The sequence below is a fragment of the Lynx rufus genome, unplaced genomic scaffold (assembly GCF_022079265.1).
Source record: "Lynx rufus isolate CCGP_SWC_20201006 ecotype Redwood Valley unplaced genomic scaffold, mLynRuf1.p SCAF_3, whole genome shotgun sequence".
NCBI classification, from domain to species: Eukaryota; Metazoa; Chordata; class Mammalia; order Carnivora; family Felidae; genus Lynx; species Lynx rufus.
The window spans coordinates 161,617,878-161,641,679 of record NW_025814845.1 but is presented as its reverse complement, the minus strand read 5'-3'; the positions used below and the strand labels follow the sequence as shown (position 1 = coordinate 161,641,679).

The 23,802-nt window shown below is 44.4% G+C and overlaps 1 protein-coding gene across 1 annotated transcript in view; it reads left to right on the top strand.

Annotated features, from left to right (window-relative positions):
• Window positions 1–23,802, top strand: part of ANK1 (ankyrin 1) — a 107,400-nt gene that overhangs the window by 72,529 nt on the left and 11,069 nt on the right. The window contains exons 38-40 of the mRNA XM_047090815.1: window positions 16,744–17,133; window positions 17,230–17,302; window positions 20,300–20,597. Coding sequence (XP_046946771.1) covers window positions 16,744–17,133; window positions 17,230–17,302; window positions 20,300–20,597 — 761 coding nt within the window. The remainder of the gene's footprint in view (window positions 1–16,743; window positions 17,134–17,229; window positions 17,303–20,299; window positions 20,598–23,802) is intronic.

Genomic DNA, 23,802 nt, shown 5'->3' with positions numbered 1-23,802 from the left:
TTGGGGACCTGGCCGGAGCATTGTGGGGACTGCTGAGTAGACCAGCTCCCTTTCACAGAGGGAGAAAGGGAGGGCAGTTGAGGAAATGCTGAAAGCTTCAGGAAATCCAAGTGACAAAATGCGTCTCCTTTTCTCTGTGATATCTGATCACTTGGTTGGGTTTCTTAATATTCCCAGTGCTGTTTCTGTCAAGTCAAATCTGCAAGTTTTTGTTTCTCTGTGCCCCAGTTATGTACCTAGAGGACACAGGCCCGTAGAATTACACGAGTATAAACAAGGAAGTTATGACCATTAAAAATACGTTAAGAAGGTGGATCCCCTGTTAAGTGTTCTTACTGCAGTTAAAAAAAAAGAATCTCCCACTGGCCACAGGACTTACAACTCCAGTCAGGCCTAGAGAGCCCAATGCCTAACCAGAGTTCAGAATCCCTCTGTGGGACTGACTGGGTCTCTACATGCTCTGTGACAGGTGAAAGGGGCTCTGTTTTAGTTGGTCTGCTCATTTAGCAAGTACTTTTTGAGCACCTACCACAGGCCAGGCGCTGGTCTAGGCAGGGGAGATAAATCAGTTCTCAAGCACACACACACAAATCTCCCTTAACGCCCTGCCCTCGTGGAACTTACCTTCTGTTTGAAGAGTCAAGCAACTGCATAGCTTGTGAGGGAAGCATCTAAAGTGCTAGCAGGGGGAGGGAGCAGGAGCAGAGGTCAGAGGGCAACAGGAGGCCAGTTCTTACAGGCTACCCTAAGGACATTGGGTTTACAGGTAGCAAGCCGGAGAGCCACTGGAGGCTCTGGAGGGAAAGAGTAACATAATGTAACTTAAGTTTTCAAAGGATTCCTCTCCCTGCTTTGTTGATTTTTAGACCGTCACAAACTGAATGCTTCTGTGCTTCCTGGCTTCTCTGTGTGGCCCTGTCACCCCTTCAGAGACCCCCCTTCAACAGGTCTGCTGATGAACACAGGCTGTGTGCCCTGCGTGCATGCTCCCCACCATGGCCCAAGCAGACACTCATTAGCAGATGCCTAGCTCGGTCTACTCTTCCTTTTCTGGCACTAGAATTGGCTTCTATGTGTTTATCCTGCCCTCTTCTCTGTCCTGGGAAGACGGTTCTGGCCTGGAAAGAAGGAGCAGGAGGGACGAAAGGTAGAAGGGTAGGGAGGCAATAGCCTTCCATGGTTCCTCCAGTGTTCTCCTGGGCAGGGGCCCATGCTGGCTTGTCTGGGTGCCTGCCCGGCCCTCTGCACTGACGTCACAGCTGTACCTGGCCTTCCCTGCACCTGACCTCGCTTCTCTGCTTCTCTGAGCCTCCTGATGAAGCCATGGGGATGAAGGACAGTGCTTGAGTGCTCTGTGCTGTCAGGGAAACAGAAACTTGAGGTCTGTTTTCCTTCCTTCTTGACTCTTCCTGCCATATACACCTGGCTGGCCTGGCCAGAGCATAAGGGGGCTTAAGTTCAAAGGCCAGTTTTCTTCCCCTACACAAGAGGGAACTGCCCTGGGCCCTTGGGTAATATACATAAAGAAAAAAATTGCCTATAAAGCAAAAAAAAAAAAAAAAAGAAAGAATGAATGAATGAAAAAGATGTTTCTAAAAGAGAAATCAGATTTCTCATATAAAAGGAAAAAAACGGACATCTCACATCCACACTTGTCAGGTCCATTGGTTTGATAAATTGGACACATAGTAATGTCTTCTTAGAAAGAAAATGTGTTTTACTTCTGTCAGCTCCTGATCACAACTAGTGAGTATGGCTTTTGTCTGAGGCCAGGTTGGCTGCCCCTCCTTGTCTAGCTGGCTACTAACATTAAACTATGAGGGTGATCATTATGTCTTGGTTAGCAGAGACCCAGCAGGATAACCTGAGATGGAGACTTAGGGAGGAACTGCTGGCCTGTGCTCTGCCCCAAAGCAGTATGTATAGTTGCCTCTTACCTGATTTCCCCAAAATGCAACTCTGGAGAGGAGAGCTCTAGACTGAAGGGTGGGCTGGTGGCTCCCATGTGGCAGAGCCACGTGTGACTGTGAGAAAGACAGGCACTTCTAAAATTCAACTAGGGGACACAGCAGACCTTATTATAGTCTGATCCATCCCAGATCTTGTGAGATAATCCTCATGACGATGTGCTCAGGCCTTATGAACATTGTTCTGACTTAATAGTAATCACCACTGGCACTGAGTATGACCATCTATGGTCTCAGATCCAAGCTTGTGAGGATGTGGATAGATCAGTGGGTGTCCTCTGGAGGCTGAGAGGGAGAAGCAAGGCATACACCCTAAACATTATTACTAGAGGAGAGGCCCCAGAATAAAGAAAAGTCAGGAAGTCCTGGGAGTGGATGTGCATGCGTTTCTTCGTGGACACATTTCATTTGTGTGACATTCTATGAAGTGACCACCATGGAAGTTTTAAGGAGGATAAGTCCCAAAGGATACCCAAGAATGAGCCTCCAGTATTCTGTGGCCAGTAGAGCTACCCTCTCCTGGTCCTTATCAGGTCTTACTGAGATTCCCAAAAGTTACAGAATACTCACTTGGCTATTATTTGAGGGGCTATTTAAGATGCATTCCACTTCTGGGGTACCTGGCTGGCTCAATCAGTGGAGTGTGTGACTCTTGATCTCAGGGTCATGATTTCAAGCCCCACCGAGGGTGCTGAGGTTACTTAAATGAATTTTTAAAAAAGAGGATGCATTCCACTGCTGGCCAAAATGAGGTATTAAGGACCGAATATACCCTCCTGCTTAAAACAGCCAAAAAAAAAAAAATGGGCCAAATATAGGAAATAATGGTTTTCAAGACTTTAGACACAGTAAACAAAAGGCAGTGATCTATGGGACCTAGGAAATAATTGAGGGAAACTCTGTAATTGCTAGTTTCTAAGTCATGACATAGGGCAGAGAAATCCAAGAAGTTTCCCTGGGTTGAGGAGACGTTGAGAATCCAGAGAGAAAGGAGCAGCTAGAGTTGCCAAGATATATATACAGTGCCAGAGAAAACATAGCTGCTTGAAGAATCCTGGAGCTCTTCAGAGGGTCCCCTGCAAGTTTTGGTTGAGTATTAATCAGCTATTCCCGACAGTCAGATGGATCATTCAGAAACATTGCATAGGAAACAAAAAAGGGCCTTACCTGGAAATGGAGAGTAACTAGTCCTACATTGATCAATGCTCCAGCCCTATCTAATCAACCTTGAAAGCAAACCTCAAAAGGATCAGACTGTTTCCAAGTTACTTAACTGCATAACAGAACAAAGCTCAAGAATGTTTGTAGGAATACAGAAATATCCAACACCCACCAAGGTAAAATTTACAATGTCTGACATCCAGTTAAAGATTACCAGACATACAGAGAGACAGGAAAGTGTGACCCATAATAAAGAGAAAATCAATCGACACTAACTCTAAACTGAAACAGATGTTAGAATTAGCATACAAGAATGTTAAAACAGTTATTATAACTGTATTTAAGGTGTCCAAAAAGTTAAGGAGAGACAGAAAATATTTTTAAAAGATTCAAACCAGTCTTCTAGAGATGTAACTATAATGTGTAGGATGAAAAATACACTGAATGAGATTTGACATTACAGAAGAAAAGATTAAGGAATCTGACAACATAGCAATAAAAACTCTTCAAAATGAAACACAGAAAGAAAAGAATTTTTTTTAATCTTTATTTTTGAGAGAAAGAGACAGAGCATGAGCAGGGGAGGGGTGGACAGAGAGGGAGACACAGAATCCAAAGCAGCTGCAGGCTCTGAGCTTTCAGCACAGAGCCCGATGTGGACCTCAAACCCACGAACCATGAGATCATGACCCGAGCCGAAGCTGGATGCTCAACCAACTGAGCCACCCAAGTGCCCCAAGAAAAAAATTTTAAAGCATCAGTGAGCTATGGGACACTTTCAAGTGGCCTTATATATGTGGAAATAGTTTCCAACAGAGAATGGGTGAAAAAACATTTGAATAAATAAGGGTTGAAAAATGTCCAAATTTGTCAAAAACTAACTAATCCAAGAAGATTACACAAATCCAAGAAGTTCAGTGAACCACATGTACAAGAAAAATGGACACAATGATGCCAAGGCATATTTTAGGCAAATTGGTCAAACTAGTGATAGAGAAAGTCTTGAAAGCAGCCAAAGAAAAAGGGACATATGTATGAAAGAACAAAAGATAAGGATGACATCAGTGGTGCCTGGGTGGCTCAGTCAGTTGAGCATCTGACTCTTGATTTTGACCCAGGTCATGATCTCATGTTCGTGGGATTGAGACCTGTGTTGGACTTCATGCTGATGGCTTAGAGCCTGCTTGGGATTCTCTCCCTCCCTCTCTCTCTGCCCTTTCACTGCTCACACTCTGTCTCTCAATAAATAAACGTAAAAAAGACTTTTTAAAACGATAAGAATGACATCAAACTTCTTGTTGGAAACAATGCAAGTGCAAAGACAGTGGAGCAACATCTTTAAAGTAGACTAAATCTTTAAAGAGCATCTCTGACCTATAACTCTATGCCTAGCAAAAGTAGCTTTCAAAAATGAAAGCAGATTCATCCCCAGGAGACCCATGCTTCAAGCAATATTAAAAAAGAAACAATAGGGGCATGTGGGTGGCTCAGTCAGTTAAGCATCCATCCAGCTCTTGATCTTAGCTCAGGTCTTGAGCTCAAGGTCGTGAGTTTGAGCCCCACATTGGGCTCCACCCTGGACATGAAGACTACTTTAAAAATAAACACACAAATAAATAAATAAAATAATAAAAGTCTTTCAGGCCAAAGGAAAATGATATCAGACAGAAATATGGATCTACAAGAAGGAATTAACAATGCCAAAAACATTAACTGCAAGGATAAATACATAATTTTCTAATTAGTTACATTATTTCCTCATTATTGAAATCTCTTTAAAAGATAACTGTGTAAACAAAAATAACAATGATATAATGTTGGGTTCATAACACATGTGAAAGTGAAATGTATGACAACAATAGTACAAAAGTCAAAAAGTCAAGAGGGGGAAAAATAGAAGTGTACTATTGTAAGGTGCTAATACTATATACCAAGTGGTATAATTTCACTTCAAAGTAGACTATGATAGGTCAAGGATGTGTATTATAAGCCTTAAAGCAACTATTGAAATAATAAAACAAAGAATTGTACCTAATAATTCATCCAAATAGATCAGATGGAGTCATAATAAATTTCAATTAATTCAAAAGACATAAAGGAAGAAAAAAGAGAAGAACAGATGGGACAAAGAAAGTAGAAATTAGCAAGTAATAGATTTAAACCTAAACACATTTTTAAATAAAGTTTATTTATATATTTTGAGAGAGAGAACATGTGCACACAGGTGAGGGAGGGGCAGAGAGAGGGGGATAAAGAGAGTCCCAAGCAGGCTCCACACTGTCAGTGTAGAGCCCGACATGGGGCTTGATCTCATGAACCGCAAGATTACAACCTGAGCCACAATCAAGAGTTGGATGCATAACCAACTGAGTCACCCAGGCACCCCTAAACCTAACCATACTAACAATCTCATTAAATGTAAATGGTCTGAATACCCCAATGAAAAGGCAGAGATAGTCATAATGAATATATAGGTAAATCTCAACTATCCTCTTCAAACACAAAGTCCTTAAAAGGATGAGAAAGATAAACTGTGCTAACACTAATCAAAAGACAACTGGAATGGCTGTATTAATATCAAACAAGTGGGTTTTAGAACAAAGAGTATTACCAGAGATGAAGAAAATAATTTCATAAGTAGTTCAAGCACATAACAATCCTAAATACTTATGTACCTAGTAAGATAGCTTTCAAATACATGAAGCAAAACCTGGGAAAACTGCAATGACAAGTAGACAAAACCACAGTTATAATGGAGACTTTAGTACCCCTGTCTTAATAATTGATAGAACAAGTAGAAAAATCAGTAAACATATAGAAGATTTGAAAAACACTACCATCCAGCATGACCTTTATTGTTGACAGTTATAAATATTCCACTCCATAACAGTAGCATGCATATTCTTTTCAGTTGCATCTGGAACTTACACTAACATGGACCATATTATAGACCATAAAGTAAGTCTTAGATTTAAAAGCATTTGAGGTATACAAAGCATGTTCTCTGACCACAGTGAAATTAAATTAGAAAACAATAACAAAAAATCTGGAAAATCTTAAATATTTGGAAACCAAATAATACACTTCTAAATAACTCATGGGTCAAACAAGAGAGTAAAAGAGAAATTAGAACATATTCTGAAATGAATGTAAAGAAAAACACAAGATATCAAAATTTATAGGATTCCAGTTCTTGTGTGTTGGACTCAGCCTATCAATAGCTAATATTGTGGCTGGACCGGCCCATGTGGTTCTTGTTATGACTGCAAGATGCCCGTTAGCAGTAACCACCAGGAAACTTCAGGGGGAAAAAATTTATTAGTTACAGAACCTGAAAATTACAAAGCATACTTAGGGCCACACAGCTCAGTTGTCAGGGGAAAAAAGGAGAGAAGAGAACAAGCTCAGGGCTAGGGTTCTCTATTTAGGGGGTTGAAAGTGGAGGCCTAGGGTTTCATGGGCTCACTCTTTATTGGTAAATTTAAAACATAAGAGTGGGAATTTAAAGCATGAGAAAAGAAAAATCAAGTGGCCCAAATGGTCAGTCATTGAAATCAACTGAGGTCTCCATAACAAGGGAGATTCAGTGGGGAAGGGTGGCCTGGCCCTTTATCTAGTCATGTGGTTGGCAATGTGTTTATTTGAGGTAGCCATCTTTGAAGGGGAAATATAGGCAATCAAAGCTTAGGTCAGACACTTGCATTATAAAAAGGAAAAAAAAAAAGGAAACAAAACCCACCAGTCAGGGCTTATCCTACACCAGTAAGGCAGTACTTAGGGGGGAATTTATGTCACTAACTGTCCACAAAAGAAAGGAGAAACATTCTCAAATCAAGGACCTCAGCTTCTACCTTAAGATACTAGAAAGAGAAGAACAAATTAAACCCAAAATGACCAGAAGAAAGGAAATGATAAAGGTCAGAGTAGATATCTCTGAAACTGAAAACAGAAAACAAACAAAAAACTAGGGAAAATCAATAAAATCAAACGTTGGTTCTTTGGAAAGATTGATAAAATTGACAGACCTTTAGCCAAACTGGTTAAGAAAAAGAGAAGACAAAAATTACCAATATCAGGAATAAGAGAGGTCATGTCACTACAAATTCTATAGATAGTAAAAAGATGATAAGGGATGGTTATGACAGTTTTATGCCAATAACTGAAAGCATAGATGAAATTGACAAATCTTTGAAAGATATGTTATCAAAGCTCATAGAAAGAAATAGGTGACCCTAATAGCCCTATATATATTAAACTAAATTAATACTTAAAATTTCTACAAAGAAAACAGCAAGCCTAGATGGCATCACTGGTAAAATCCACCAAACATCTAAGGAAGAAATAATTCATGTAGAAAATGTAAAAGAATATAATACTTGCCCACTCATTCTATGAGGCCAGCATTACCGTAATATTAGGGGTGGGGGGAATATTATTAGAAAGCTATAGACCAATATCCTTCATGAACATTTATGCAAAAAATTTAAATTTTATCAAGTCAAATCCAACAGGATATGTAAAAGGATAATACATTATGACCAAGTGGGGTTTATCCAAGGAATGCAAGGGTGGTTTAACATTCTAAGATATATCAATATCTGCTTCTCCATGTAATGAGCTTGGAAGCTGCCACTCTGTATGTACTAACAAGTAAGAAGCTGAATAGACTGAAACATCAATTCTTCTAGGATCTGTAAGAGAGGTAAGGGCACAAGGCAAATTCGCTGCCCCCAAAACTGGAGAGTCTGACGGGGGGAAATGGAGAATATGAATTTACCAGAGCAGGGACTCATGAGTGGAAACCACCTCAGGAGACCATGCTGGGGTAGGAAAACCAGAACTATAACTGACAAATTGCTGGAGGCTCAGTGTAGACAACTCTGAGAGTTTAAAAACTTCAGGGGGACTTGGTCTGGGGAGGGGGGCGGTGCATAATTTTGTGAGATTTACCTCCAGGAGGTTCAACCAGTTTCCCACAATAAATTATCAGGAAAATCCCCTTGTGCTTCCAGCAGGGGGAGGAGAAAAGGAACTATTTTTAATTATGCCAGAACACTGTTGTTCTTAACAAGGCCTGCCTTCAGGGGAAACTACTTAAGGAGAGCTTAACACCCTGGGGTTACTCTCAGAGCCTAACTGATCTGGGGGAAGGGAACTACCCAACTCCAGTCAGCTAGCCTTCCTCTTGGGAGAAAGAAAATAAAATACCTAACTCCAGCCCATGCTAGCCATCTTTTCCCATCTAAAGTAAAGGGAAATTTTTGTAATACTTGTCAAGTTCACAGTCCAGAGGCATAGGCTTACTAAAGGTCTGAGACTTAATCATAGGACTATAGAATGCTTCCCCTTCCCCCACACTTCACCACTGCATTACTAAAGGCCTATTTACAGCGGTTCCTTTATCCAGGATATCATATCTGGATTTCAAGGAAAAGGTGTAAGATGTACTAAAAGGCAAAAAAAACACAGTTTGAAGAGACAGAGCAAGCGTTAGAACCAGACATGGCAAGGGGTGTTGGAATTACCAGACTGGGAATTTAAAACAACTATGATTGGGGTGCCTGGGTGGCTCAGTCGATTAAGTGTCTGACTTTGGCTCAGGTCATGATCTTATGGTACGTGAGTTCAAACCCTGTGTCAGGCTCTGGGCAGACAGCTCAGAGCTAGGAACCTGTTTCACATTCTGTGTCTCCCTTTCTCTCTGCCCTCCCCTGCTCATGCTCCATCTCTCTCTCAAAAAAAATAAATAAACATTTTAAAAAATAGGAAAAACCCCTGTGATGAATATGCTAGAGCTCTAATGGGTAAAGTAGACAGCATGTAGGAACAGATGGGCTGAATGATGGAAATCCTAAAAAAGAACCAGCAAGAAATACTAGAGATAGCACTGTAACAGAAATGAAGAATGCCTTTGATGGGCTTACTAGTGCACTGGACACAGCTGAGGAAAGGATCTCCGAGCTTGAGGCTCTGTCAACAGGAACCTCCAAAACCAAAAAGTAAAGAGAACAAAGACAAAAAAAAAAAAAAAAGAATAGAATATACAAGGAGTTTGGGGCAACTACAGAAGGTATAACATATGTATAATGGCAATACCAGATGGGGAAGAAAGAAAGGAATGAATAAATATTTGAAAAAATAATAATGACTGAGAATTTACCCCAAATTAGTATCAGACACCAACCCACAGATCCAGAAAGCTCAGAGAATACAGTAGGATAAATGCCCAAAACTATACTTTTCAACCTCATTTTCAAATCACACAAAGTCAAAGAGAAAGGAAAAAAATTCTGAGGAGGGGGGGATAGTGAAAAAAACCACCTTACCTATAAAGGAACAAAGATAATATTACATCTGACTTCTCCTAGAAGCCATGCAGACAAGAAGACAGTGGAGTGAAATATTTAGTGTTGAGAGGAAAAAACACCAACATAGAATTCTGTATCCTATAAAATTATACCTCAAAAGTGAAAGAGAAATAGACTTCCCAGACAACCAAAAATTGAGGGAATTTGTTGCCAGCAGACCTGCCTTGCAAAAAGTATTAAAAGAAGTTCTTTAGAGAGAAGGAAAACAATATAGGTGAGAAACCTGAACGTACATAAAGTTAGGAAGAACATCAAAGAAAGATTAAGTGAAAATTAAATAAAAATTTAAGTTTTCTTGCTCTTAGTTGATCTACAGTTTGTTTAATAGCAATAATGTATTCAATTATGTATGCTTCTGTACGTATCTTATGCATGTACACATACACACACGCACATATATATGTGCTTATACATAAGTGAAATGAACAACAAGTGATAGCACAGCAATGGTAGAAGGGATGAGAGGGAGGAATTAAGATCATTTTGTTGTAAGGAACTCACACTACCTGTGCTATACTGCTATTTGAAAGTGGACTATAGAAGTGTATATTGCAAATTCTAGGAAAACCACTAAAAATTTTTTTAAAGAAGCATAAATAATATGCTAAGAAAGGAGAAAAGATAGAATAATATAAAATGCTCAATTAAAACCACAAAAGGCAGAAAAAGAGTAGAAGACAAAAATAGGAACAAAGAACAAGGGCAACAAATAGAAAACAGTAATATGATAGATATTAATCCAACTATCAGTAAACACTTTGAGAGTCAGTGGTCTAAGTGTACCAATTAAAAGACTGTGAGAATGGATCAAAAAATACATCTTGTCTACGTGAAACCCACTTTAAATATAAAGACACATGTAGATTAAAAGTAAATACATGGACAAAAATACATCATGTTAACACTAATCAAAAGAGTGTAGGAGAAGCTAGATTAATTTCATACAGAGCAGACTTCAAAGCAAAGAAAATTATCAGAGATAATGAGGAGCATTACATAATGATAAAGGGATCAATTCTCCAAGAAGACCTAATAATCCTTAACATGTATGTGCCTAACAACAGAGCATCAAACTATGAGAGGCAAAAACTGAGAGAGCAAGAAGGAGAAATAGATGAATCCACTATCAGAGTTGGAAACTTCAACAACCCAGTATCAGAAATGGACAGACCCAGTAGGCAGAAAATTGGTCAACACCACCATCATCAGCTGGATGTAACTGGCATCTGTAGACTACTTCATCCAACAACAGCAGAATACACATTCTCCTCAAGCTCACATGGTACATTCACCAAAGTAGGCCATAATCTGGGCCATAAAATACACCTTAACAAATTTAAAAGAATATAAATGACAAATCAATGTAATTCATCAGATTAATAAACTAAAAAAGAAAAAGCATATGATTACCACAATAGATGCAGAAAAAGTATTTAACAATTCCAACATCCATTCCTTGTTAGAAAACAAACAAAAAGCTCCTAGCAAAGTAGGAATAGAAAGGAATTCATTCAACCTGATAAATCATATCCATAAAAAACCTAAAGCTAACATTACATTAATGGTAAGAGACTCAATGCTTATGAATTGATGAACTGAATATTACGTAGTAACAAGACAATGATGCCTACTCTCACTGCTTTTGTTCAACATTAGGGATGCTAACCTCTTTGGCCTCAGCCACAGCAACTTCTTACTAGATATGTCTCCAGAGGCAAGGGAAATAAAAGCAAACATGAACTATTGGGACCTCCTCAAGATAAAAACTTCTGCATAGCAAAGGAAATAACCAACAGAGCTAAAAGGCAACCAATTGGAAATGGGAGATGATATTTGCAAATGACATATCAGATAAAGGGTTAGTATCCAAAATCTATATAGAACTTATCAAACTCACACCTGAAAAAATAATCCAATGAAGAAATGAGCAAAAGACGGGAACAGACACTTTTCCAAAGAAGACATCCAGATGCCTCACAGACACATGAAAAGATGCTCAACATCACTCATCATCAGGAAAATACAAATCAAAACCACAATGAGATACCACCTCACACCTGTCAGAATGGCTAAAATTAACACCTCAGGAAACAACAGATGTTGGCAAGGATGCAGAGAAAGAGGAACACTTTTGCACTGCTGGTGGGAATGCAATCTGGTGCAGCCACTCTGGAAAACGGTATGAAGGTTTCTCAAAAAATTAAAAATAGAGCTTCCCTATGACTCAGCAATTGCACTACCGGGTTTTTATCCAAAAGATACAAAAATGCTGAATTGAAGGGTCATATGCATCCCAATGTTTATAGCAGTACCATCAACAATAGCCAAATTATGGAAAGAGCCCAAATTTCCATCGACTGATGAATGGATAAAGAAGATGTGGTACACACACACACACACACACGAATATTATTCGGTGATGAAAAAATCTTGCCATTTGCAACAATGTGGATAGAGCTAGAATGTATTATGTTAAACAAAACAAGTCAGAGAAAGATAAATATATGATTCAGAGAAATTGTATTTTTCAGACAAAAATAAATATATGTGGAATTTAAGAAACAAAATAGATGAACATAGGGGAAGGAAAGGAAAAATAATATAAAAACAAGGAGGCAAACCATAGGAGACTCTTAAAATACAAAGAACAAACTGAGGGTTGCTTGAGGGGTGTTGGGTGGGGGGATGAGATAAATGGGTGATGGACATTAAGGAGGGCATTTGTTGGGATGAGCACTGCGTATTATATGCAAGCAATGAATCACTAAATTCTACTCCTGAAACCATTATTGCACTATATGTTAACTAACTTGGATTTAAGTAAAATTAAAAAAAAATACAGATGCTAGCCAGTACAATAAGCAAGAGAAATATAAAGCACCAGATTGGAAAGATAGAAGTAAATTGTCTCTATTCACAGACAATAAGATCACCAATATAAAAAATCTAATGGAATCTACAAAAAGTGATTAATAAGTGTGTTTAGTAAGGTTGCAGGATACAAGTTCAGTATCTAAAATCAATTGAATTTCTATATTCTTTATCCTAGCAGTGAACAATTTTAAATTGAAATTTTGAAAAGAATATCATTTACAATAACATTGAAAACATTGAAATACTTGGAGAAAAATCTGATAAAATGAAAGACTTATGCGTTGGAAACTACAAACCATTGCTGAAAGCAGTTGAAGAAGACCTAAATACATGTAGAGGTGCACCTTGTTAATGGGTCAGAAGACTTGATATTGTCAGTTCTCCTTTAACGGATCTGTATGTTTGATGCAATCCCGATCAAAACCCCTGTAGGCTTTTTTTGTAAACAAAGTCGTTCTAAAATTCGTATGTAAAGGACCTAGAATATCCAAGACAACTTTGAAAATGAACAAAATTGGAGGACTCACACTACCTGACTTCAAGACTCATTACAAAGCTACAGTAATTATTACAGTTGTGGTACTGTCATAAAGATGAATGAATTAGTGGAACAGAATGGAGTCCAGAAACAGATCCATATATATATATATATGAACAACTGATTTTCAACAAAAGTACAAAGGCAGTTTGGTGGATAAAGGATAATTTTTACAAGTGGGGCTGGAACAATTGGATATTCATAAGCAAAAATGAACTTGGGTTCCTACCTTGCATCAGCATATACAAAATTTAACTCAAAAGGGATGGTAGACTAAATGTACAACTGAACATAAAAACTTCTAGAAATAAACATAGAACTATAAAACTTCTAGAAGAAAACATGAAAGAAAACCTTAGAAATCTCGGGTAAGGCAAAGATTTCTTAGCCCCAACTCCATAAGTACAATCTGTAAAAGAACAAATTGGTAAATTGGGCTTCATCAGAAACAAAAACCTGCTTTTCAAAATACACTATTGTGAAAGTGAAAAGATAAGCTACGGTTTGGGAAAAAATACTGGAAATAATCATCTGATATAAGACTTGTATCCAGAATATGTAAAGAACTCTCAAAACTCAATAATAAGAAAACAACCCAGTTTTTAGCAGAGCAGATTTGAACAGTTAACCCCGAAGATACAAAGATGGCAAAGAAACACATAAAAAGGTGTTCAACACTAATACCCATTAGGGAAATACAAGGAGATACCACTACACCCCTGTCAGAATGGCTAAAATGAAAAAGGTTGATCATACCAGGTGTCACTGAGGATAGGGAGGAACTGGCACTCTCATAACATTGCTGGTGGGAATGTAAAATGAAACAGCCAATTTGGAAAGCACTTTTGTTTCTTAAGACGTTAAAGTACACCTATCATATGATCCAGCCACGCTACTCCTAGGTGTGTATCCTAAAGAAACAAAGCATATGTTCACATAGACAAGCAGCTTTATTTGTAACAGCCCCGGACTGGAAGCAACTCAAATGTCGATTAATAGGTAAATGGATAAACTGTGGTGCATCTAATGGAATACAGCTCAGCAGTAACAATGGATAAATCATCAGTACATCCAACAGCAAGGATGATACCCAAATAGGCCAAGTGAAAGAAGCCAGATTAAAAAAAAAAAGTACATACTGTCTAATTCCATTTATGTAAAGTTCTGGGAAATGCAAACTAATGTATAGTGTCAGAAAGCAGATCAGTGGTTACCTGGGAACACGGACACAGAAGGAAGGATTATAAAGCATGAAGACACCTTTCAAGGGTGATGAATATCCCTCTTTTCATTGTGGTGATGGTTTCATGAAACTCATCAAATTATCTGCTTTAAATATGCGCACTTACTGTATGTCAACTATACCTCAATAAAGCAATTTTAAAAGATACTAATGGCAAAATCTAGTAGACCAGACCACTCTTACTATGTGCCCTAAGCTAGTTGCTGTACCTCTAGTTCCCTAACCTATAAAGTAGGAGTGATATTGCCTTACTCGTAGGGTTGTTGTGACAATTAAAAATAACATATTTGGTATGTTCTATACAAAATGGATGCTCAATTAGTAACTGCAATAATACGATAATGCCTTCAAGAATAAGAAGAGAATAATCACTTGACTCTAAAATGTTCGGCTCACATATATTCCAGAGAGATTACTGTGGATGGTTTGAAGGCCCTTGGCCCTGGTTTCCCAATGGGTCATGATTTCACATACAGTCACTTTGACTTAACATGGGAAGATCTGTTCTGCCCATTTTTCCTACTTTCCCACCTCCTCTTTGTTCCTCCTCTTTTGGCCAGAGCTGAAAGGGGAGTCCTTTAGTCTTGGCAAATGCAGCCCTGCCCTCCCAGCCACCCCACCACCTGATGGTCTCTTCGTCCTCCTTCTCATTTTGGGACCTGGAATCACATAGACTTGTAGAGATCGGTCAGCGAGAGAACTCTCCTGGGAAGATTAAGGGAGGCTGTATGTCAATCACACAGCATGGCTCCTGGCTCCTGGAACACATCTTTAAGTCAGCAGTTGTGGTTTGGCTAAATATGGCTGAGGTCATCCACTCTGACTCCTGTACCCTCCTCACACTCTGGAGCGCTCTGGCCAACGGATTCCCAATCCTGTTCTAAGAAAGTGGGAGGAGGAGGGAGACACCACCCCTGCCCTCAAAGGGTGTACAGTCCCATGACCCAGCTCAGTGAGGGAACCTCGGATGGGCTCAGAGATTGCCAAAACAAGGTGAGCTGAAGTCTCAGGGAAAACGTCATGAAAAAAGAGGATGACAGGAGCCTGTCTTGTTTGTGTGCGTTGGTGTGTTTGTAATCCTCAGCCCTTCACACGGTACCTGGCACGTAAGCGGGCCTCAGTTCACACCTTTTGGTTGAACAAGTGAGTTAATGAGGAGAGCAGCAGATGGTATTGTGTCAAGTAGAGAAGAACTGGGAGAGCAGGAGCTGAGTTCCAGACTTGGGATAGGAGGGTCCATGTGGCCGGAAGAAAGGCCAGGCCCTGGGAAGAGCTGGATGTGGGGTGGTGAGGGGTGAACGGCGGGATGGAGAGTCTGAACGCTAGGTTAGGGGCCTCTCTGGCACAGGGAGGTCCTTAGAGACGCTGTAGGGGCGGCCTCGCCCATCCCCAGGGGTCCTGCTCTAAACCCCGGTTCCCCAGACGAGCTGAGCTGACTGGAGAAGCTTGTGTTCCGGTCCCTTCTCCCACCCACAGATGGGTACCAGCTCTGAAGGGGAGGCAGAGGCCCTCTTTGCCCTATCCATGGACCCCCACTCCTGGCTGGAGGAGAGCAGAGGGGCCAACTGACAGAACGTGCCCTTTCAGCTCGCACTCAGACTCCTCATACACGTACACGTGCCACTCACCCAGGCTCCTAGTTGCTGCTAAACGTCAGGGAGCCAGTGCCAGAGCCAACCAGAAGACTAGCAGGGCCTCTTGTCTGAGCCAGTCTCAAGGAGCAGCCAGAGGAACAGGCTGTGGTGACCCTCGGGCCATGCATGCAGCGGCCTGAGCTGGCTGACTGCTGACCTGGAGCTGGTGTGAACTGAGCAGGGCCAGGACCTTCAGGGCAGATGTGCCGGGGCCTCCTGCTGCCCTCTGACCTGGCCTCCTATTTTGAATGCTTAGAACTCTCCCTTGTGCCACTTTAGAGCACTCAGCATTTCCAGAACCAGTCTGCAACTTGAGGAAAAGTTACTTCATCTGGAACCAAATGGTTTGCCATTTGACCAGCGCTCGGAGGGTGGGTGTTCGGTGCACCCCGTTAGACCCTCCAAGGCAGCTTGGTTATTGCCCCCAGACCTGGGTGGGCAGTACCCTCCCTTGAAGGTACATTCCTGACTGATACCCCAAGGACTGTGCTAAAGGAATGTTTCAAGCAAAGAAAGAGCAACATTTCTTTCTGCCCAGACATCAAGAAGTGGGCTTTCCTCTGGTTAGACAGATTGGAGCACAAATCCTTTGACTCAAGGCTTCTTGATCTAGCGCTCTGAACTGGACAAGAAAGAATTCCAATCTCTTCTCTTTGCCATTCAGCAAAGGATCCCTCGTCTCCACCCCCTACTTCCTGGCTGTCCCCCACAGAGCCTTGTTTCTCCTGCCCTGGTGCCCCGGGCAGCAGCCACAAGCCTGAGCATTGGACACGGAGCTTGGAAAGCCCCCTTCCCGGAATGTGCATGCATTTTCAATGGCTGTGCCTGTGTGTGTGTGTGTGTGTGTGTGCGCGTGCGTGCGCGCACGCACAGGTGTGTGCGTGTGTGTGGATTTGCACGTAAGTGTGTGTGACAAAAATCGCTTCTGGAGCATGTTGCCCTCTGTCTGCCCATCCAGGTTACTCCTCGCTGCAGGACGAGCTGCTGTCCCCTGCCTCCCTGCAGTACGCACTTCCCTCTCCGCTGCGTGCAGACCAGTACTGGAACGAGGTGGCCGTCATAGATGCCATCCCATTGGCGGCCACGGAGCATGACACCATGCTGGAGATGTCTGACATGCAGGTGTGGTCTGCAGGCCTCACACCCTCCCTGGTCACTGCTGAGGACTCCTCTCTGGAGTGCAGCAAGGCCGAGGACTCTGACGCCACCGGCCATGAGTGGAAGCTGGAAGGGGTGCTCTCCGAGGGACCCCAGGGCCCCATGCTGGGCTCTCTGGACCTTGTGGAGGATGACACAGTGGATTCAGATGCCACAAATGGCCTTATCGATTTGCTTGACCAGGAAGAAGGTCAGAGGTCAGAAGAGAAGCTGCCAGGTCATAAGAGTCAGGAGGACTCCACAGGTGTAGGTCAAGACTCAGAGAATGAAGTGTCTCTTGTTTCAGGCCAGCAGAGGGTGCAAGCCCACATCACAGAATCCCCCAGCGTGAGTCGGGTGATGGAGACCAGCCAGGACAGGTAAGGGCCGGGCTGCCATGACAGGATACGTTTCGTCTTCCTGGGCTTCGGGTGAGATGGTGCCTGACAGTGAGTACAGAGGGAATGCTCAGGTGCTGCCGCTGACCTTGACCCTGCGCTCTAACTGCCCAGGAGCAAAGCAGCTCAGCATGGTGCCGGCTGGCCTGTGAAGTCACCCAGCCCTCGCTCAGCCCTCTGTCCTGTAGGAGTGGAGCAGTGATCTGTAAAGGCCAGTCCTCAACCAGGATGCCCCTGGTGGCCAGCAGGGGAGAGGCCGGGGCGTTGGGACAGGGAAGGGTGCTAGGAGAGAGAGATTGTAAGGCTTGGTAGAGCCACCTCTCCAAAGTGCAGCTGAGGGTAGGTGCCCTGGGCCCTTTCTGTTGGGTGCTTGCTGTTGAAGACCATATTTAGAAACCCAGAAGCAGCAGGGCCCAGGGAAGTTATTCAGGCAGTCTCACACCCTGCGTGTGACCGAGCTGATAATGGCGCCCCCTTTGAAACCGTCCCCCTTTGGAAGTGTGAGGCTGGTGGGCTTATTGGGGCAGGACAGAGCTTTCATCTACTGAGAGATGGGTGATTCTCCTGGGCTGCTCCTGTGCCTGTAGCGGGACAGCGGCTTGGATGGTTCAGGCAGAAGGGCCTTCTGCAGATGCTGTAGAAGCCACAGGCCCGACTCATGTCCATGGCAGTGGGCCCACCATACCCTAGGGCTGGGCAGAATGTGGAGGGTCACTTTGGCCTTCCTGGACTGGCATAGGAACTGGGCCACAGTGGCCCTTTCCTCCATATCACTTCCTAGATTTTCCCTAAAGCAAGGAGAGAGTTCACATGCTCCCTGAAGGCTGTGCACAGCCAGCACACCCAGGTTGCTCAGGTCTGGCCAGGCCGTGGGAAATCTGTTCTCACTTCCTCTTCCCACCCACATCCCCCCTCAGACCCTCTCAGAAGCCCAGTCTGACCGGCTCCACTCAGTGTGACCCAAGTACCGACGTAGGAGGGAAGAGAAAGCCATTTACAAGAGGAGACAGCAGGGATTTATTTTGTTTGCGTTTTGTTTCCTAAACGAATCCTTTGTTTAGTGGGGAGAATTGGACAGACTGAGTAGAGTGAAATACTGGCATGCCTGTGACAGAGGCCATCACCCAACAACCTGTGGTAACCATTCATTCAGCAGGCATTGAGGGCACACTATGTGCCAGCCGCTGCACCACTGTCCCAGCAGGGCCACCAAATGGGGAACCGGAAGGCCTGGTGCCGGTGCGGGGTGTGGTACAGCTTGGCTCTCTGTCCTTGGTCAGCCCTCCGGTGGGGACAGATGAATGTCATTCACTCACCCAACAGTACGTATTGCGTGCCTACTGTGTGCCAGGCACCTATAAACGTGCCTCGGTGCTGGAGATGTGGCATTGAACAAAACACAGAAAAGTCTCCCATCTGCAGAGAGTGTGTGGTCTAGTGAGGAAATGGACAATAAATGAGATAAAGCCAAATAAATGGAAAGTATTTAAAAGGTAAAAGTTAGATGATAGTGCTAAAAAGGAAAATAAAGGAGGGAAGAGGGTGGGATGCACATACCTGTGTGGAGAGGGGATGGCCAAAATGAGGGATTGGGTAGCAGGGGAGGCCTGAGTCTGTGACGTTGGAGTGAAGACCAGAAGGAATTAAGGGGTGAACCATATGAATACCAGAGGGGACATATCCAGCAGAAGACCCAGCCAGTGCAAAGGTCTTGTGGTAGAACATGCATGGCCTAGTCGAGGACCAGTGAGAAGGTCACTGATCACAGCAGAGTGATGGAAGGAGCTAATGGGGCCAGACACGTCCAGCCTTGAGTTCCTAGAAAGACTTTGGCATTCATTGGGTGGGATGGTGAGCCACTGGAGGGTTTTGAGCAGAGGGAGTGAGGTGATGTGGCAGCTGCCTTGAGAACAGCCTGACAGGGCCAGGGGTCAGGCAGAGGCAGGGAGATGAGCCAGGAGGTAAGAGTTGCTACTAGTATGGACCAAGATGGCGGCAGTGCTGGTGGTAAGAAATGATTGTGTTCAGGTTATATGCTTGAAAGTTGAACAAACAAGAGGTTTGCTGACAAATAAGACATGGAGTGTGAGAGAGAGAAGTCTAAGAGTTCCCTAGTGTCCTTGACCTGACAACTGGAAGGATGAAGAGGCTATGTAGTGCAGGGTGGGGAAGACTGGGCAGAACAGGGGCAGCGGGGGGGGGGGGGGAAGTCAGGAGTATGGATTTGATCGTGCTATCCCTGAGATGCCTGTTAGAGCCCCCCAGAGCAAAGACGTTCAGGAGGCAGCTGGGCATATACATCTGCAGCTTGAGGAAGAGATTCTGTGTGCACACCTGGGCATCATGAGGACACAGGTGGGATGTGAAGCCATGGATTGAACGAGCTCACTTAGGAAGTAGATGTAGGTAGAGATGAGGTCTGAGAACTGAGCCCTGAGGTGGCCCAGTGCTCAGAAGTCAGAGAAATTAGGAGAAACTGACAAAGGACACTGAGAAGTGGTAGCCAGAGAGAGGAGAAAACCAGGCAAATGTGGTATCCAGAAGCCATAGAAGATTGTGTTTCCATGGGGAGAGAGTGGTCGCCTTATTGGATGAGCACTGGGATAAGGACTGTGGAGTGCAGGTGGCCTGGAGGGCTGGAGGGAGGCAGAGGAGGTGATGGGCATGGAGACCTGGGTGACAGCCATCAGTGTGAGCCAAGTGCCTCAGGAGCCCAGGGTGAAGAGCCAGCCACTTAAAGGGATGGGCCAATGGCACTGGTACCCGTGGCCCTCTCCACCTGGACAGCAGGAACGGGCCACTTGTGCCTCTCTGGACAGGGCAGTCAGCTATGTGCTGACCATGTGTAATTGCTCATGCAGTCCCGTCCCTTGGGTGTGCAGTATGGGATGCGGAGCCAGCACTCTGGAGGGGGAGGGTATCTGAGCGGCCAGAGACTGAAGGGCGACCCAGTGCCCTTTCTCTCTTCCTGGACCCCAGATTGCAGGACTGGGAGGAAGAAGGCTCCATTGTCTCATACCTACAAGATGCTGCACAAAGTTCCTGGCAAGAGGAGGTCGTACATGGCCCACACTCATTCCAGAGTACGGTCACCACCATCAAAGAGCTGGAGCCCAGTGGGTCTCAGGAGTATGAGAAGGTCCTGATGTCTGCAACTGAGCACATTTGGGAGAAGCAACCAGAGGCTGAGAGCCTGCAGGCCGACAGGGAACGGAGACGACAAAGCCACCAGGAGTGGGTGCAGGAGGCTCGGAGCACTTTCTCCCAGATGGCAGAGGTGAGACGCCCACAGAGGCACCTGCTGATGCCTGCCAGCACTGGAGGGGCCTGAGGCCCAGGGCAGCCTCTCATTCCATCAAGGCCCGGGCCAAGCATGCTTCCTTTCTTTAAAAGTTGTGGCTGTGACTTCACTTTCTCTAGAAGCAAGGATACAAAGCCCCGGTCTCTGCTGAGGGAAGGAAGTAACATTCACGGGGCATCCCAGGCACACAGCCTACGATGTCATGCTCACACTGCCTCGGGTCTCTGTTGTCATTCCCATGTGGCAGTTGACGGTCGAGCCGCTTGTCCAAGGTCACAGGATGAGAGGCAGGCTTTGCAGTTAGGTCTGGCTGATTCCCAAGCCATGGTTTTTGTTTGTTTTCTTTTTCCGTGGTGTGTTTTAGGAAGGGTGTAGAGCAGAGAGACCTGAGTGTTAGACTGACTCTGGTCCCACCATGGTCAGTGTGGCCACGGACAAGCCACTCTCTTCTCAGCATCTGGGTTTCCTCATTGGTAAAAGAGGAGTGAATGGATTACCACCAAGGTGCACTGGCTCAGGAGTTCTGTGATCCTGTGGGGGGCTCCGCAAGTGGATCAGGAGAGGCCTGCTGGCCTCGCTCCTGACTTCTGGTCTCTGCCTACCTCAGGCCTCCCTCCTCTGTTTGGGTTTGCCCTGCTGTACTTATTATCTGTTTGCTTTAGCTTCACTCTCCTTTCACATTCTCTTGCCCCCCAACATTCCCACTCCCATAGACGTCCATTTTAATGTGTTTTTGGAAAAATTTTTTATTTTGAAAAATCGCAAATAAATACAAAAACAGAATAGCATATTAATTTCCATGCACACTCCACCCAGGCTGTACAGTTACCCAGTTATGGCCAATCTTGTTTCATCTATACCTTCTCCACTTTTCTCTCCCCCAACGTATTATTTTGAAACAAAATACCCAGATACCTTATTAAGCTGTGCCTTTTTAATGTATGCTCTTTTATAAAATCTGCATGGCCATTCCGTGCATATGCATTTTTAGCGTGTGCATAAATGATGTGTTCTGCATCTCATTTGGTTTCTTATGGTTCAGTCAGCACTATTTCCTCATTTGGGAGTCCTTTCCTCTTCTCTCTCCCCTCTGCTGCTTTCTCTTCTCTCTCTGCCCTACCTGAACCTGAGCCCTAGCAGGCACCTTGGGGCCCCCACGACCAGGTTAGCTGCACAATAGTGCTGGGCTGCTGGCTGCAAAGAACTGCTAGGAATCCAATATGGTTTTATTTAGATACTTCCCTCCAAGTATGTGACTTGGACAAGACAGGCAGCTGTGTCCGTTTTTAACCCCAGACCACCCTGTGCATTCTTGGCCATCAGGCTAGCCTTTGGCACTTCTACTGCTCCTAATAGCAAGCACTGGGCTGAGAGCATGGGTGCTCTTAACCGGGTCTATGATCCTGAATCCTTGGGAAAGAGAAGGACGCCAGGAGCCTTCTTATGCATGGCCCCTCTGCAGTCAGCCTTTGGTCATGGGAGGACTGGGGAAAAAGCAAGGGCACTCTAGGGGGTCATGAGAAAAACCTTCTAGGTCATAGGGTCCAACTGCCTCATTTATCATTGAGGAAACTGAGGTTCCAGAGAAGCTTCTCCAGGGTCACACAGTGAACCAGTGTCAGGGCCAGGGGAGTCTGGATCCCGTTTCCCAGTCAGAATGAGTGGCTATGAAGGGCCCCCAGGCCTGATGCCTTCCAAATCTAGGACAGGATTGGATGTTGTGGGTGAGCTGTTGTCCTCGTCATCTGATGGGACCCCAGAGATGATAATGAGGCCCATTGAAGGCAAGGGTTTCCAAAGAGCCCATTTACTAGTATTTCCAGTAAGTCTCTGGAAACACTGACAGAGAGATGCCCTCCAATTTGGAGCCAGGAAGGCAAGCCTGAGATGACTGTAGGACATTCTCCTCTGAGACCCCAGATGGAAATATCTGAAGTTGGACTCTTATCTGGGCTAACAGTGAATACTCTCCAGTGCCCAGCTCCTTTGCATGTGCCATGGGCTTTTATTTTTTCCAGGTGCTTCCTTGTTGAAACAAGGCAGTATTGTGTAGTGATGGGAGTTTGAAACTTGAGTCATTTCCTTACTCTTTGACCAGGCAAGTTATTTAACCTCTCTGTGCCTCTATTTCCTCTGTGTAAAATGGAAAAATGGCAGGGTCGTCGGAAGGCTTAACTGGGTTAGTGTATGAAATGCACGTAGAATCCTGCCTGCCAGCAGTACTCACTCCTAGTCGTCCCTGTTTTACAGAAGGAGGAAACTGAGGCCCAGAGAAGGTACCCAGGTTTCCCAAACCCTTACAGTGAGTGAGTTGCAGGGTCAGCTGGCTGTGTCCCAGATCTTTGTTCCCTGTTACTCAAAGAGGAACAGCTTGATCCCGAAAGTGAAATTCCTTTCTGCGGCAGCTGCTGCCCGCTGCATTTGTGAATCAGCTCTGTAAAGACAAGCTTAAAGCGCATGGTTCCTGCTCGTGGGCGTTGACAGCCCGGCATGGGAAGAGCCTTTGAGGACAGGCCTTAAATAGACACACCAGTTACACGCTTACGTTTAGGGTTGCTGTGCCCGGTAAAGGGTGGGGAGTGCAGAGGGCCCTCGGGGCTGATGGGAACTGCAAGGGCTTCCAGGGGGCCCCACCACCAGTGTGGACCCCACTGGGCTAATTTGGCTAGGCCTGAGCAAATCACTCATCCCAGGGCTATTTTTGAAAGAAACCCCTAACTGTCTGTCCAGGGTATTAGCCAGTCCCATCCCTGTGCATGGGGGTGAACTCCGTTCTCATCACGGCAGTAACAGCCCAGGGAAACACACAAGTAGCCACATTCTCTAACAGCTTTCCTGGAGTCCCCGAAAGGGAACGTGTTCCTGGGCAGCACTGCCTGTAGTTCGCAAAGGCCTGGAGGGCAAGAGCACAGGGCGGGGCACCAGTCACTCACAGAGTGACTTTGACATGCGCTTTCAGTGCCCAGGACAGGCGCACCTGCCAGCTCCCTTCTAGCCCAGTTGGACAGCCCCAGCAGCTGGTTTGGGGAGCTAAAATTATCGAGGCCTGATGTCACCCAGGCGTGAGGGCAGAGCCTAGGGCAGCTCAGCAGGAGGGCACTCAGCGGGGCAGTTGTGGTGAGGGGCCGTCCAGTCTCCTGCGGAGAGAGAATGGAAGGGTCCCCAGGGGCACTCAGGAGTC